General features: G+C 41.0%; 1 protein-coding gene across 1 annotated transcript in view; it reads right to left on the bottom strand.

The window, feature by feature from the left end:
- KSR1 (kinase suppressor of ras 1) overlaps positions 1–16,985 on the bottom strand; it is a 588,594-nt gene that overhangs the window by 115,655 nt on the left and 455,954 nt on the right. Inside the window, 1 exon segment of the mRNA XM_086954818.1 lies at positions 8,098–8,266. Coding sequence (XP_086810944.1) covers positions 8,098–8,266 — 169 coding nt within the window.

The raw sequence follows: 16,985 nt of genomic DNA on the forward strand, positions 1-16,985 counted from the left end.
GGCAAACACCGAGTACTTCTGCTACCTACAGGTCCGCCATGCGCTGCAGACGCACATACCACGCGGCGATTCGCCCCCGGACTCCTCCCCCTTGGAGAATAGGTTGTTAGATGGTTACCTCCCCACAAAAGCAATCTCACTAACCTAACGTATTAGAAACTTTTTAACCACACTGGGGATCCACTACATCCTACGAAAGTCAAATGGGAACAGGACCGGATAATCTTGGATGATGATGAAAGAAAGGAAGGTAAAATAATTCCAACATGTTCATGCTTGTTAATTAAATTATACAAATTCATCCTAGGATTCTGAAATGCACTTTGTTCCTTTAAAGGAATTCTGCATTGGTTCAGAGATGAGTAGTGTCTTCCCTTGTCATTTGTGTGGAAATTAATTTAATTGACAACCTAGCAGTTGGACCAGCATATCCTGAAAAGCCGAACCACTGGTGCTCTGGTGGGTTAGGATTATACAGTTTCCTTTGGCTCCTGGATTTAGGAGTTTGAACGCAACAGGATTCCTATCAAATCAGGTCTATCAAATGTGGGAGGATGTTTGTGTACTTAGGTTTACATTAGGATATAAGAACTGCGTGATAAGTCATCCGTAACTAACATGGGCAGGAATGCATTTGTAATCCACATTATATAATAATTGAAAGCCATGTGTTACCATCATGAAAAAGAGCATTCAATGGAGTCAACCACTTATATATCTCTGCTACCTATGAAATGTTCATTATCTACATAAAGTAAGTATACTATGGTAGAGCCAATTTCAACACTGTTCACTAACATTTTAATCATGCTTTTTTTATTAAGAGAAAAAATTTACAAAGTCCACTTGCTGGGAGCTCCACATGAAATACCCACATGGGTTCTTGTCAACTTGACAATTTTAAATATTTCGTATTTTGTGTAGGTTTTCAACTAGAAGGGCTCAAAACACTTTGGTAGTTGAGAAAACAAAATACTTTATTTTGAGCCTGCGTTTTAGCTAGCCTACTGTTTAATTCGTAAAATTGCCATTGTCAGTTTTGCGATCAATTGTTTAATATGCTCATCAGCAGAAGACAACATTTGATTGTAAAATCTCTTTGAAGCTGCTACCTTGTACTGCCCGCCTTTAACGACAACACTATGGACGAAATACAGTGAGAGGAATGTGTACTTTAAACAGCTAAATTCCATCACTGTGCATCTTTTTGTTACAATAATCGCATTTTTATTAAAATGTTTGTATGGGGACAGGTCAGTTAACAGCTGTTAAAGCAAGGCAACTTGTAAGTAATAAGGCTATTTGGACTTAGCCCCTAATCTCACCCAAGAGACAGAGACAAGCTTCCTTCACTTCACATTCTGGTCTACCAACAAATGCTGCTTAACCATTCATTAGCCAGATACAAGAGATTTCGTGTCTGAAATATTCAGGCCTAGGGTTCCTCCCTGTGGAAGTCTTTACCACTTCAATTGACATTGCAATATGAATGTCAGTTCTAAAGATTCTTAAACTCGTCTATCGTCTCCCTAGGATGAGGATACTCCTATCTTCCTCAAGACATTCGTCCCTATCTGTTTCCTGTAGTCCGGGCAGGTCAGATACCTAAGTCTAACAAGCCCTTTTCACCCTTAGTTCACAACAAATCGCTCCTTTATGAGGCTTTATCATATTTTATGGTCAGTTTAGATAGCAGCTGCCCTTGGATCATCCTACCTTATTGGATTAGTGCTATAGGTTTACAAGGTGTGCATGTTCCTGCCATCTAGTGTGGTGCTTGGGCGTTCACTACTGTTTTTTATTCGGAGAACTCTTTTCAAGTCAAGAGGAATAGTCACTCCACCTATTTCTGGTAATGCACATGAGTATCGGCTCCATTGTTAGATAGTTTTTTCTGCACGGAGGACGAAGATGTAGCTGGAGCATAGCGGATACAGGAAAGCTGACCATGCAAAATAAAGGTATAGGAAGAGACTATTATCTGCAACAACCACATGTGATCAGGGAGGAAAGGGGGCACATGTGAATCTGCAGCACTACATGCCACAAACATATGCTTACAGGGTAACTAACATTTTCTGTTTGGGTCATGTGTAGCTGTAGATACACACTTTACATGAGCAGTAAAGCAGTCTTCCCAAAAGTGGTGGCTCAGCCTGGGGATGTTGCAGAAGATTGAAAAAGTGTTCTGCAAAACAACCTGTCCATAATTAGCTTGCTGGTGGGCCAATACATTCACATAATAATATTTAATGAGCGAGTGAGGGGTTGACCATGTAGCTGCTTTGCAGAAGTCAGCTAGAGGTGTACTACCCAAGAAAGTCATGGAAGCTCATTTTTTGGCAAGTAGAGTATGTAATGGGAGTGAAGGGTAGGAGGTCTTTTTGCTTTGGCGTATCATGCTTGTATACACTTAGCAAGCTGGTGCGCAACCCCTGCTTTAGAAATGGCATGCCCCTTGTGTGGTTTGGAAAAAGACACAAAGAGTTGTTGTGTCTTACAAAAGGGTTTTGTTCTGTCAATGTAGTACATGGGCGATCTTTTGACATCCAGGGTTTAAAGAGTGCGTTCTGCTTCAGACTCTCAATGCGGGAGGACCACTGGGAACACTAAAGTCTGGTTAAATTGAAAACTGGACACTACCGTGGGTAGGAGATTTAGGGTTGGTTCTGAGAACCACTGTATCATGATACACTTGGAAGAAAGGTTGTTCCAAGGAGAGAGGAAGTATCTAACTGACATGCCTGAGGGAAGTAATGAGCTAAGAGGTGGTGAGATGCACACAGTATCATCACATCTTGTCCATGCACACAATTCAATTGATGACTGGCACAGGAACTGGGATTCCAGTCATGATAATTAGCATTGATATGTGTAGTTTGCAAGGAGTTGGAAGAATAGATAAAATAATTATTATCGTCATAAACATGGAGTGTTGTAATGAAGCAAGAGGCCACTGTAAATGTTATGTGGCGCATTTGAGTTTTACCAGTAGTAACACAATTCTGGTTTTTATATAGGAAAAGACAAGTTGGAGGACCATAAAATAAATATACCATGTTGTGAGGGATGAGGTTCATTGCATTCTGGGATGTGTAGTTGTAGTGTTTAAAAAAACAATGGGAGAAGGAGATAGAATGCGTAGTGCACTGAGTCCGTCATTTAGCTTGATGCCGGTACTGCTAGTTATCCACCTGAAGGTAGTTATGGAGGGTGGGAAAGTATAAAATAGGTTCTTTCGTCGAGAGAATCAGTTTGTATTCAAACGAGATATGCGTGCCTCGGCATGCTTGGTATAAGATACAATAGAAATCCTCCTGTTATTTTAAGGAAGTGAGAAATTAATAAAGGGACTAGCTGTCATGGGTAGCGCAATTACGTTTGGAGTAGTTTTGAATGTGTTGGTGATCACAATTACTTGCAAAAGTGGTGGGATCTACCAGGGGTAAAACTAGTTTTATTTAAATTATTGAGAACAACATGGGTGTTGCAGTAGGGACGGCATTAAGTTGTTAGTTGTTCTAATGATTGGTCAGATTAAATCGTAGCACTTGAACGCACTGTTTATGGTGAATATTAGTCTTGTGCATAATAGATGGATTTGGTTCTCTTAATTTATGTGAAGCACAATTTCAAGTTAGTTTTTACGCTGATGGAGATGGATAAGATATATGTGCTTATTTTTTAGATGACCCTGACAAAGGGAATGTCTTCCCAAAATGCATTGGGTTGTTTTAATAAATCATGATATGTGGCACCTACTTCTGCTTCTGAAAGTTTGTGAACAGCAATGCAATGCAGCAGATATGAATAAAACAAATTGAATGTTAATTTTGAAAAAAGAATGGAAAAGAAAAAGTATGGATAAAAGTGAAGATTACAAAAGTGGATTTAATTCATTGGATTCATAGGCTTGTGGCTGTGCAACTTGGTGGAATCAGCGTTGGCTCCCCCGTGGTTTGTGAGCGAAGTAACGGCAACAAAAGGGAAATCATCTTCCAAGAAAGAAATTGCAATAGGCAAGACGGAAGTGATTCGAAAGGAGCACCCATTTGGCTAGTGAGTACTATGTTAAGGTTCCACAGCAGAATGGGGGACACGTGGTGGGATAACCTGCTTGAAAGCCTTGATGACTGGGATTATGAAAAGAGAAGTGTGCTGCCTATTTTGAAGGTAGGCTGCTACAGCAGTGAAATAAAATCTGATACACATATGGGCAAACCCAAACTTCTGTATGTGAAAAGGTTAACAGATAATGTACAGTGGAGAGACTGCGAGAAAGTCAACGTGCCTAGGGAGGGAGACAATAATGGACGAACCGTTTCCACTTAGAAATGTAGCAGGCCTAAGCTGTGGCACGTCATGCTTCTTTTAGAATGGTTGCACATTAAGCAGGGAGGTTAAGGTAGCTGAATTCTAAGAACTCAGGAGACAAATCGCAAGATTGAGGTGCTGTGTGTTGGGATGCCTGAGAGTGCCATGGTTTTGAGAAAGAAGATCCATCTGGTTGGGGAGCCTCTCGTGAGGGGCTCGGGAGAGTTCGAGTAGAGTAGTGAACTAGGGCTGACGTGGACAGTTAACAGCTACTAGGATGACAGATGCCTGGCTCAACTTTCGAACCATCAATGGGAGAGGTGCAAAAGTGTGAGCAAATATCCCTGACCTATTCATCCATACTGCATTGCCCATAGACTGTGGGTGTAGAAGTCTGTAGGTGTAGCTTGGGCATTTGGCGTTTTGGCGGTGGCAAACAGGTCTATCTGCGGGAACCCCCAGCAATGGAAGTACGGGAGTACGAACTTGGAGTTCCAATTCATGGCTTTGTTAATGCATCCTGCTGTGCAGGTCTCCCAAGTTGTTGCCCATCCCGGGAAAATACTGAATCAACAGATGCACCCTTTCATGTATGGCCCACCGCCAAATGCTGGGGGCTAACGCAGACAATAGGAGTGAGTGCAGTTCCCCCTGTTTTTTTAGGTAGAACATTGCACTCGTATTGTCTGTCCAGATCAGAACATCTTTTCATAGCATGAGGGAAAGCTGGAGGCTCCATAGGGTTCGTATATACATGTACTCCTGATTTCAACTTACTATTGATGTAATGGCTGTGATGTAATGACTCCGACCGAAATGGGATGTAAAATAACAAATGACATTTGTACATGCCATCACGTCTCCTGTCTCATAATGCTGAGGTGATTTCATTAATTGAAACTGATACCATCAATCCGCATTTGAAAAACAACCGAAGTCTATGTAAGCTTTGTGTGAACTCCTATAATACTGAAATAAAATCATAGGGGCCAATTCTCAAAAGAATGTAAGAGTACACAAAAGAGTTCACTAGGAAATCTTTAAAGTACTCCTACAAGCCTTTGTTAATCGGCTCCACTCTCTAAAACAGGAATATACAGGGCATATTTGTATACAAATAGTACAAATAGAAAAGACTGCATTATCTTTGCACTGTTACTAATAGGGAGTTGGACGTTTTGAGGCTGATCCACAAATGTATGTAAGAGTGCGGAAAACAATACTCCTGTAGTATTATTGTCTAACTCACAATTGCCTTTGTGAATTGTCTCTCTACAGTAGAAAGATTCAATATGTCGGCCTTGCTGATTTCATGCACATCACCACAGATTATTGCTAAACTAAAGATTGTCCAAAAGTAATGCTACACGGAAAAATTGGATAGTCCTCAATACATAAAGCAGCCATTTTATGATATTTGGGTTGGAAAATTACTACACAAAAACACAATAATGTAATATGACATATGAGAGGAAAGCTGGGTGTGGATGAAGGGCTCCAAATAATAGAAAAAGAGGTACTGGGTTAGATCAGGACACACCCATTACACATTCTTAACAAGGTTTACTCTAGTGAGTTGTGTCCAGCACATGATCAGGCATCTACAGAAATATACTGGACCACAAGTTGTCGAAGCAATGCTTGACTTTAAGGGTAACCGCTGACCCTATGAATGATTCCCATTTAGATGCAATGCATGGGCAAATATCTCCTGGGAATAGCCTGAATATCTAACCTTTATCCGGCTCCTATGGACTAACGGTGTGGACATCAGGGGTCAAGAAGGGTGATCCTTTGTTCAACCCCTGGGTCATAGGAAATAGTCAGGAATTCAGATATGTATAGAATTGAAAACAAAGGGAGAGACATTCCAATGCCCAAAAGTAAAACACATAGTGCAGGAGATGAACATTTGTCCACGAAAGAAAAAGAACCAGAAGTCATGATACAAGATGCAGAAGGAAAAGGGCTTTGCAAGTGGTAGGGCGCACACAGTAAATAAATGTAAGTAGGACTAGCACAGATAATGCTGGAGACTATGCCTGGTCTATGCGTCAACAGTAGTAGTAGAAAAGAATGATTCAGGCTAATTATACTCAATGACAAATCCTATATTTCTACATTTGTTCTGATATACAAATCCCTATCAGTCATATACACCGGGAATTGACATTAGCCAAAACACCATATTCCACACTTGTAAATAAGAAAAAAATGTCCATGTTTTGAAAAATCCATTCCAACCTCGAGCTCTCCACTACTGCTTGCGTGGAACACTACCTGGCCAGAAGGGCAGGCTGGCAATAAACCCACAAGGTGACACCTGCCAACGCATCCCTTATGGCACAGTCAGCCCCCTCTTTGATCAAATGTTGGTTTTGCATCAGGCAGCTTGATTAAACAAAGCAAGTAGATTAATACTCAGCAGCTGAGTTAGGCATGCAGCATGCTTATTGAAACAAATTAAATGCAAGGAGAACCCACCCGTGCAGCCAATGTGTTCATTGATACAAGTAAAACCAAAATAAAATGTTTCTATTTAAAAGTAGCTCAATCAACAGTTTAACCACTGAAAAATATTTTGGGGGTGTCGACCAAGTATTCCTTATGTAGCACAAGCTGTTCTGATTGAGCGCTCTCTGATCATGAACTGAAATAAAGGTTTTAAATTGAATACAAATGCCTGCCTCAACTTTCGAACCGTTAATGAGTCCAAGCACCAAGCAGCGGTAAACTATTCTGTCTGGTAAATGTGGATCTCGTGTCTTCTATGACTAAAGGTGTTCCTATAACATGTATGGTTAGAGCAAGTGAGTCGTCATCCCTGGGTGGGTTAACAGCCCTAGGAACTCAGTCCTCCCTGCTCACAGAGCTGGCAGAGCAAAGAAGCTGTAGCACACAACTTCTCTACACTACTCTAAGACAGGGAAAATGGTCCAGGGATATTAAGCCACTCGGTGCATGTCCAGCCACGGAGACAGAGGTACCAATGAGAGCCAGTCTCGATGGTAATCTCTTAGATGCAAGAAATATCTGCTCACTGAGATTTAGGGAGACACTTCATGGCAGGGCAGTGAAAGCCGTGATATAGTGTTCAAATCAATGAGTTGGAATGGCCCTCTAACTCTCTGCCAAACCACTAGAGAGTGTCAAACCGTCCAACTATACCATGATTCACCAAGCCACCAGACACTGTGACACACTATTCAGCTCTCTAATTCTAATTCGCACCACTGATTTCCTTAACCTTAAATCCAAGATATACCTTCTTTTGGAGGAGTCAACTAATAAAGTCCCCTCACCTCATACCAAAGAATCCACCTCCTCACCCCAGTGTCAAACCAGCTAGATTACATTGCATGTGTCAACCCATTCATCTGCCCAATCCTTCATCATACCATTGCAAGCACATTTTAAACTATCCACTGCCTCAACCGTGAATGCAGCCATCACCGGTCCATAACCCAACATCAAAACATTGAGATTACTGAATTCTGTAATATCTAATCTTACTAAACTATCTAGAACCCAATTCTAGTAACAAACACTTGATCTTCTCAGTCCTTCATTAAATCATCCTGCGTCCTTTTTTGGTGTCCAACTATTTGACGCACTACTCCTGCATGAAAATGCCCAGCTCGTTTAACTCCACATCTCCCTAAGTATGCTTTAAACCATTGAGTCCCTTAACCAGGTAAAAACAGGTATCTCCAGGACCTTGTGGTGAACTATCCAGCTTTCTCAGAGTCATAAAGGCTTGAGGTTATCCGTTTTGAAGCTCACCTGGGAAGTTGAAACGGTTGTTCTGCAGCCCCATTGGGGATGGGTTTGGTGGCGTTGTGGCACTGGAGGGATTGGAAGACTGGAAAGGGGCAGGTGAGGATGGAGTTGAAGATGTTGTAGAAGATGGGTTACTGCTAGAATCTAGATGATTTATTACTGGTGGATGGTCCTAAGAGACAAGAAAAAAAACAGTCTAATAAGCAAACACATAACCAATATACTAATAAATGTACATAATCACAGGAGGCCAATATGCTAAAATAATTTTTTCTCTGCCAGCCATCTTTGATTTCTTTCCATGTGACAACTTATTCCATGCTTTTGCAAACAAAGGTGGTCTACTTTCTCTGTTTCTCAGGTTTTTTATGAAACAACAATTATTCTGCAAAAGTTCATTTGTATTAGATGTAATGGCAAACTAGAAATAACGTGCTTCAGATGTCAAGAACTGAAGAATACATCAAATACCAGGTCTCCAATATAAAAAAAAAAGTGGACATGAATTTTAAAAGTGCAGTGAGCACATGTGCACTCTGGGAAATAAGATTTGTACCGGACACGAAGGCACAGAATAGACATGTCTTTCAACATGTTGTACAGGAAGTAACAGGTTTGTTCATATTGATGTTAGTGAGCTAGCTCGCAGTGAACCATCGCTGTGCATTATCATATTGGTTCAATACCGAGAGATTTATATTTGCTGCACAGGTCTGAAGCTGCTGCGATGTCTGCACGGTAACTGTGACTATGAAATCAACACAAAGGATTGAATTGGTATTCAAAGGCTTTAATTAAATATTTCAGAGTCAGAAAGAAGCATTATCAAAAATGTTATACACTTAAAAGAACATTTATAGGCTCAGCAAAAAACGACTTGTTCTTAAAACCTCTCTCTTTCTATTGAAAATGGCTTTATTCATTTACTAATTTCTATGGTGCTGTTTACCAAATCTGTCTGGAATCTGGTAATTAGTGCTTTCCTTAGTCTCTTTTACACCAAGTGCCATGTAGATCCACCAAAGGGGGGCGGTGGAAGGGCCAAATTGAAGGAAGGGTCTGAAAGGAAGTTTGTTCCTATTAAATACTATAGTATTTTTTACTCTGGTGAACGGAAATTATTCAGAATCGGTTTGGGTGGATTTTACGTTACGAATGGAAAGCATTTTTGTTTTTTTAATAACTAACATTACTTAATGAACGTACACCAATCTCTAAAAAAATGCATTTCAATCTTTAATTTCCAGTTTTTAACCCCGTAGGCAGTTTTTCATTAGCTACAGAAAAACAAATCTTCTGAACAAAATGACTCGAAGCTTGGCACACACGGCCCACTTTCCGACATGTCGATTTCAAATACGTAAATAAATTAGTTTAATACTTTTTTGTAGTTTCAATTACTTATCTGGACTGGGAACAAATCCAGTTCCACGGGATCCATACTTTCATGGATGATGGTGGAATATAGTTGCCTGTTCAGTGCAGACATTTTAGTTCCATCCCACCATTTTGTGATGCAGCCTATGTCAGCGGATTGGCCTCAAGCCTGCAGACAAGGGTGTGGAAAACATTCTCTGGGGGCATGGCACGTCGCACGGTGGAAGGAGCCATCTAACCTCTCATGGAGGGCTGGAGTGATCCTCTGAGAGGTGGGAAATGACCTTTCCACTCCTCCAGGAGCTTTTTGTAAACAAAGTTATGACAACAGGGAAACATTTTAAATGATAGGTGGCAGCATTGCACTCAGGAGTCCACAGACATATTACATTAACTACCCCCATAGACGTCCCACTCATGGCCACATATAAAATAAAATATGCTGGGTGGAGCTGAACATACCAGCGTCCCTCTAGTGAAAAAGCATTCCTTGTGCTAAAGGTGGATATGTCCCTGGGGGTCCAATCGCTTGGCCTGGCTGAAGGCCATACTCAGTGACATTTAAGGATACGAAGTGATACTGCACTTTATTCTTACTAATTAACATTAAATGTAATACTGTGGCATTTTATAGGCCGATGATGAAGATTCAGGTATTATAGCACTTAAGCAGACTAATGAGATGTCCTTACACCATGGAATGCTTAATCTGTGACAAGGAGCTACCTGAATACACTGAAGTGGACAAGTGTTAAGGACTGTCTATTCAGACTATCTTCGATATTCCACAGAAACCACATGTGCTACAATATTGATCTAACCAGCTGTCTTTTCAACAGAAGAGATTGGATGTAGGTTGTATACTAAAAGGCTAACGCTTTATCCAAGGGGGGTAACCAGAAAATGAAAATACCTCCCACTTTGATTCATACCAGAAATGCGACCGGGTCAGCAAAGTGAGAAAGCCCTACCCACTCTAAATGAGGTTGGTCCCTTCATCCCACCTCCTATCCATCTATCTCTCCATACTTTAAGACTTTAATGCATCCATCATCTATCCATCTCTTAATGCTTCCATCCATTTTAAAGTTTCGAATCGGTCTCCTCTCAGATCCAGTGGAAATATGATATTGTCCTACGTAAAACTAATTGCTGCTGCGCCTCCATCCACAGTGTGTGGGCAACAAGCATTTGTAGGGACAAGCAGATGCAATTTGCTGGTGGTCACTGCCTGATCTTGGCCTTGCCATAGAACTGACCCTTGCTGCAGACAATACCTCACTATCAATCATGCACAAGGTGGTTCTTACACTGTGCAACAACTTCACTTACTGTAGTGACTTCACATAGTGCTGTACCTGAGTCAAGAAAGAGTAGAGGGACAGCAGTAGGAGCTAACTCCAAAGCAGGAAGGCAAATGGATTGACTGCCTGCATCAGTTCTTCGGGATCAAAGCAAAGAAGAACTTGCAACAATAATACTGTATCATGTGTTGTTAACCAGCAGTGTATTGAGAGGAACTGTATCTAATAAGACATTAAATCACTATTTCAATTCAATTCAAAGAATCTTTATTCGGTGATTAAAAATCACCATAAAAGCACACACATATTTACATGAATAAAAAATCATTAAACATTTTCAAGATCCTTATACAAAGTATTAGTGTTAACGTGGAACACAAGCAAGAAAGAATATAACACTTTAAAAAGGTAAAATCAGAAACATTTCATTCATCTCCCCTAGTTAGCCTTAAACGGACCGCTACCTTAATAAAATTCATTATACAACACAGTATTAAGGGGTCCGATGCTTTTTGTAAAAAGACTAATGCCTCCCTGGCATGTTCTAGTTTGGCTTTTTTTAAGACATTTACAAAAAGTCTGCGCCTGGGCTTTGTAAAAAAAGGATGGAGTAAAACAAAGTGAAGGGAATCCTGCGGAGACCTATTGTCGCAGCCGCAGGATCCCTTCTGTTCAATTGATGTTGTAAATCCTGCTGGTGATGCCAACATAAATGGGAGTATGTTCAGTCTAAAACGACACATCAAGAATCTATCCTGTGCGTTATGCATAAGGTACAAATATGGCTCCATACCCTCCACGCTCTTCACCAGGTTGTGGGCCCTCACTGTCTTTTTAAGCCCTTCAGCCTCAGCTCTGCGTTGACTTTTCAGCTCTAGGAAAGTTTTCCCTACTTGCATCTTATGCTGGGCTACAATTGTTGCGGGGTTAGTGAAGAGATTCCCGAAGCCTAGTTCCTCTAGGGTGTTCTTTACATAATTGAGCCAGGGAATACGCATACATTTGTCCCTCTCTAAACAGTCCGATAAAATTTCTCTGCTTAGAGACGCATCAGGATTAACCAAGATTTTTAGCCAGGCCACAATTGGCCTGAGTTTTACCAAATCATCTAGGTGTGGCCTCCCTACTTCCCTGTGTGTTACGAAGCCAGCAGTACTTGAGGGTACCCTCAGGATGGATTTTAGATATTTGTTTTCTTCCCGTTGGATTCTTGTGGTATTAACAAAGCCCCATACTTCTGCCCCATAGATTACTTTAGAGCATGATACGGAGCTGTACAGGTTCATCACCTTTTCCGGCCTCCATCTACCTAGCCTCCTGCCATAGCTTGCTATTGCCCCGTTAGAAGCGATCATTTTACTACAACGCTCCTCCACCAGGGAATTAAACTGTAAAGCCCCATCAAAAGTTACACCAAGATAAGGAAACGTTTTGACCTCTTCTACTATATGGCTTCCTATTGTGTAGGTGAATTTAGAGGAAGTTTTTTTACCAGCCAGGAGCACGTAGGATTTGCCCAGGTTAACAGAGAGCTCTAGGGCACCCATGAACTTAACAAATCCGTCGATCAAGAATTGTAAGCTCCGGTGGCGTGGCTTGAACGCCGTACAAGATGGCGGACTGATCTCGGAGCTCCGTCAGCCGTCCACCGGACCCGGCGATTTTCTCCGCGTTTCCTGACCAAATGCGAGCGCTGTCGCTGGAATCCGCCGCCGGAACATGAGGTGAGCAGGGGGAACTAATCTGCTCTCCTCGCAACCGGCGGTGTCAGATTATAACATCTGCGACGCGCTTCGCTCGTCAGCGGCCGCCATTTTCGCCACTCTAAGTGCGCAACGCTCCTTTCCTCAGAACGCCGCTTTTTCACTGCCATGAATGCAACGCGGTTATTACAAGCACCGGACTCTTGCTTTTCTTGCCTCCTCTTCACCACTTTACCACCTCATTTGTAAAGTGTATTTACTAGCTCTGTGACAGAAAACGATGAGGTATTTTCTTCTCTCCTAACTGAATGCTAGTTCCTCGTGTATGTGAACTTCCTTTCCACAATATTCTGTCGCATTGCTCTACATTGACACTGCAGTTCAGCCACCATTTCATTATGCGCTTTCCTTGACATGAGGTGATATTTTTCCTATATAATCTTCCTTATTTCTTTGAGAAGGCAATATAAAAACTTTTGTGGAAGAACATTGTGCTTATTCTCTGCACTCCTACGCAAGTTGTGGTCTTAATACACTTCTTTTTCCCGTTATTTATGGGGAAGCTTCGACAACTCAAGCTTACAGCCCCCAAAGCTAAACCACAGCTTTCCTCAGACTCTGACTCTGCGTCTCACGTCATGGATGACTCTGTTCCTGTCAAACCGTCCACAGCTCAAGGTGCAATTCCTAAATCGGCTACACCTAATAAGCCTCTTCAACCTGCTTCAATCAAACGTCTGAAAAAAGACCCTCCATCTCCGGATTCCTCGGCGCATTCTGCGTCAATGGATCTTATTCTGGAGGAACTTCGTGCACTCAAACCCTTCATGGCTGAAACGACTAAAACTTTACAATTCCTTCACGACAAATGGTCTACTCTGGAATCAAGGGTTTTACTGGTGGAACAATCTACAGAATCTCTTCAAACCTCCTGTGCAAAAATTACACTTTTGGAAAAGGATATTTCAATCTTGAAACGACAGTCGGAAGAGTTGGAAAATCGTAATAGAAGGAATAACCTCCGCCTTTATAATCTTCCGGAACTTACAGAAGGATCCGATCCGACAGCTTTCTTCCAAACATTTTTGCCAAAAATTTTGGACCTTCCTTCTTCCACCTCTCTTAATATTCAACGTGCGCACCGTCTCGGCCCTAAAGTCTCCACCAAGCCCAGAGGAGTCATCATGCTGTTCCTCCAATACACAGATCTTCTCCAAGTATTATCAGCAGCAAAGACTAAAAAACAAATTATGTGGGAGGGTCGCAGGCTATACTTATCTCAAGACGTTGCTAAAGTCACAGCTGATCGTCGAAAGCAATTCCTTGATTTAAGACCGCGTTTGAGAGATCTTGGAGCTCGTTATGGACTGCTTCATCCATGTCTCTTCAAGGTGACCTACAAAGACAGAACAACCACTTTCGAAGATCCACTCGTCCTGGAGGAATTTCTTCGTCGTCATGAGACTGTTAACATGGACACTGCAAGACCTGTTTAATCATCTCTGTTTTACCTTGCTCTCTAGACTTGTCTCCCTCCAAGTCCCTTGTCATTTCTTGTTTCTAATGTTTGTATTTTACTGATTGCCTCCTATATTTCTACATTCTGCCCTCGTTGTTCAATTTCTCCGGTACTCTTCTTCTCTCATTCTTCATATGTACGCCTAATGTTCTTTCCAATTTTTATCTCTTCACAGATCCCAACCTTATGTCTCTCCATCCCGGTGTATCCGTGCTTCCATTCATTTGTTCCTTCGCTGGTTCCTACGGTGTTCGACGATGTGAGTTTCCGTTGTTGATGTCGTCCTCTTCTGGCGTCGTCATCCCTCAACTCTCTTGATTTATTCGTTGTTAGTTAAGATGTTGCTTCTCTCTGTCCTCATCGCTATCTCTTTTCTATTACTTCTTTCTTCTCTTTCCTTACTCAATTCTTTCTCTTTATTCCTCTACTTTATCATCTATATTCTCTCTTGCTCTTTTTCTCTTCTATCTCATATTTTTTCGCATTTTTACTTTACCTTACTCCACATTTTCACTTATCTCTTACTATATCTTACCTCATATCATTTTACTAATCTTGTAAATTCCGAGTAGTTACTTGGAATGTTAAAGGGTTAAATAACCCCATTAAACGTCAGCGCGTCCTCACCCACCTGGCTAGGCTCAAGGCCGATGTAGCTCTAATACAAGAATCCCACCTTTCTGATGCAGAAGCTACTAAACTTAAAAGATGCTGGGTAGGACATGTTTTCCATTCTCCTGCTTTAGGTAAGAAAAATGGTACTGTTATTTTATGTCATAAGAAGTTAAATGTTTCTGTTGTTACTCAAGAACATGATGATAGTGGACGTTGGGTTATTACTAAGCTCCTTATTGATAAAATACCTATTGTTATCTTTAATGTTTACGCTCCTACAGGTGTTGATAAATTGTTTTGGCCTGCTATTTCTGATAAATTAGTTACTCTTAATGAACAATATGTTATTTTCGGTGGTGATTGCAACCAAGTCCTAGACCCTTTCCTTGATAGAAATTCCAAAGTAAAATTTATCCCTTCCAAGATGCATTCCCAGTTTAGTGCCTCGATTCAAAACTATGCTCTAGTTGACATTTGGAGATTATGTAACCCTGACCTTAAAGAATACACGTTTTATTCCCCCACCCATCATTCTCAATCTCGTATAGATTATTTGTTTCTCAGTAAATCCCTAGCACAACTAGTCACTCATTCAGAAATAGGTTCCATTCTAATTTCAGACCATGCCCCCGTTTTTGTCGATATTGACCTCATTCCCTTCTCCCCTCATTCGGGACGTTGGAGATTCAATAATTCTCTACTTTTAGACCCCATTTTCACCACTAAATTTATAGAGTTTGCCTCTGAATTTTTTACACTAAATCACCTCCCTGAGTCTTCCTTTGTCAATGTTTGGGACTCTTTCAAAGCAGCTGCTAGAGGATTTATCATTAATTTTGTCTCTCAAAAGAAAAAACAGTCGATTCTCATGTCAACTCAAATTTTGGATAAAATAAAGAAACTAGAATATACATATTATAATTCTACCTCTGAATCTTCACTTCGTGAACTTATCTCTGCCAAAATTGAATTCAATAGATTTACTACTAACGCAGCTTCCAACTCTCTTCTTAAATGTAACTCCCGCTATTATGGAGGTCAAAACAAAATGGGCAAACTTCTAGCTAACTACCTAAAAATACGCAAAGAAAGAACAAAGATTGAGTCCTTGCTGGATTCAGCCGGTGTTTCTCTGTTCAAAGACAAAGATATATTAGCTCAGTTTGTCTCATTTTACCAAACTTTATACACTCCTGAGTCTAGCCCTGCCCCTGATGACCTTTTATCATATTTCCAAGATATCCCCTCCCCTCAATCTTCTCATGTAGATTTTCAATCCTTGGAGCTGGATATTTCCCCCTCTGAAATCTCGCATGCGGTTTCCATTCTCCGAAAAGGCAAAGCTCCAGGGCCAGACGGTTTTACTATTGAGTTTTACAATCATTTCTCTTCCCTTCTCCTCCCTAAGCTTTTACTATTATTTCAGTCCTTTGTCCAATCTGGATCTTCTCAGGGATCTTTTCAGGAAGCGTTAATTTGTCTCATACCCAAGCCAGATAAAGATCATACGTTATGTAAAAATTATCGTCCAATCTCTCTGGTAAACACTGATTATAAAATCTTCGCCAAAATTATAGCCCTTAGACTCGATCCTCTATTACCAGAACTTATCGGTCCGGAACAATCCGGTTTCGTTAAAGGTCGCTTATCGTCCGACAATTCTCGTGTTTTCTTTAACATTTTAAATAAAGCGTCCTCTCTTCCATCTCCTTTGGCTGCCATCTCTCTCGATGCCGAAAAGGCCTTTGATAGAATAGGATGGGATTTTATGTTTCAAGCTCTTCGTTGGTTTGGTTTTCCACCTAAATTCATTTCTCTCATTTCTTTACTTTATTCCAGCCCCCATGCCTCCATCTTTGCCAACGGTATTACTTCTGATTATTTTCCTCTTCGAAGAGGGGTTCGTCAAGGATGTCCTCTATCTCCTCTTTTATTTATCCTAGCTTTAGAACCCTTCTTAACTAAAATTAGACGAGATGAGCACATTTCTGGTTTTCAATATGGCCCCCAACAACAGATCAAATTATCGGTCTACGCGGATGATATTTTATTTTACTGCTCCGACCCTCAAACAACTCTACCTTCCTTCCTCAATCAAGTATCTGCTTTCTCCATTGTATCTGGTTATAAACTAAATACGGACAAATGTGAAATACTCCCCCTGAACCCATTATGCCTCAAACATCTATTCGACACCTCTGGTTTCTCCTGGCAACCTTCTAAGATTAAATATTTGGGTGTCTGGTTCGCCCCTCGCCTTTCTGATACCCTCAAATTTAACTTTGATTCTCTTTCTACTAAGATCACCAATTCTACCACACGTTGGAATCCTCTCTTTCTTTCTTGGTGGGGACGATTGGACTCCATAAAAAT

The sequence above is a fragment of the Lissotriton vulgaris genome, chromosome 2_1, assembly GCF_964263255.1.
Source record: "Lissotriton vulgaris chromosome 2_1, aLisVul1.2, whole genome shotgun sequence".
Taxonomy (NCBI): Eukaryota; Metazoa; Chordata; class Amphibia; order Caudata; family Salamandridae; genus Lissotriton; species Lissotriton vulgaris.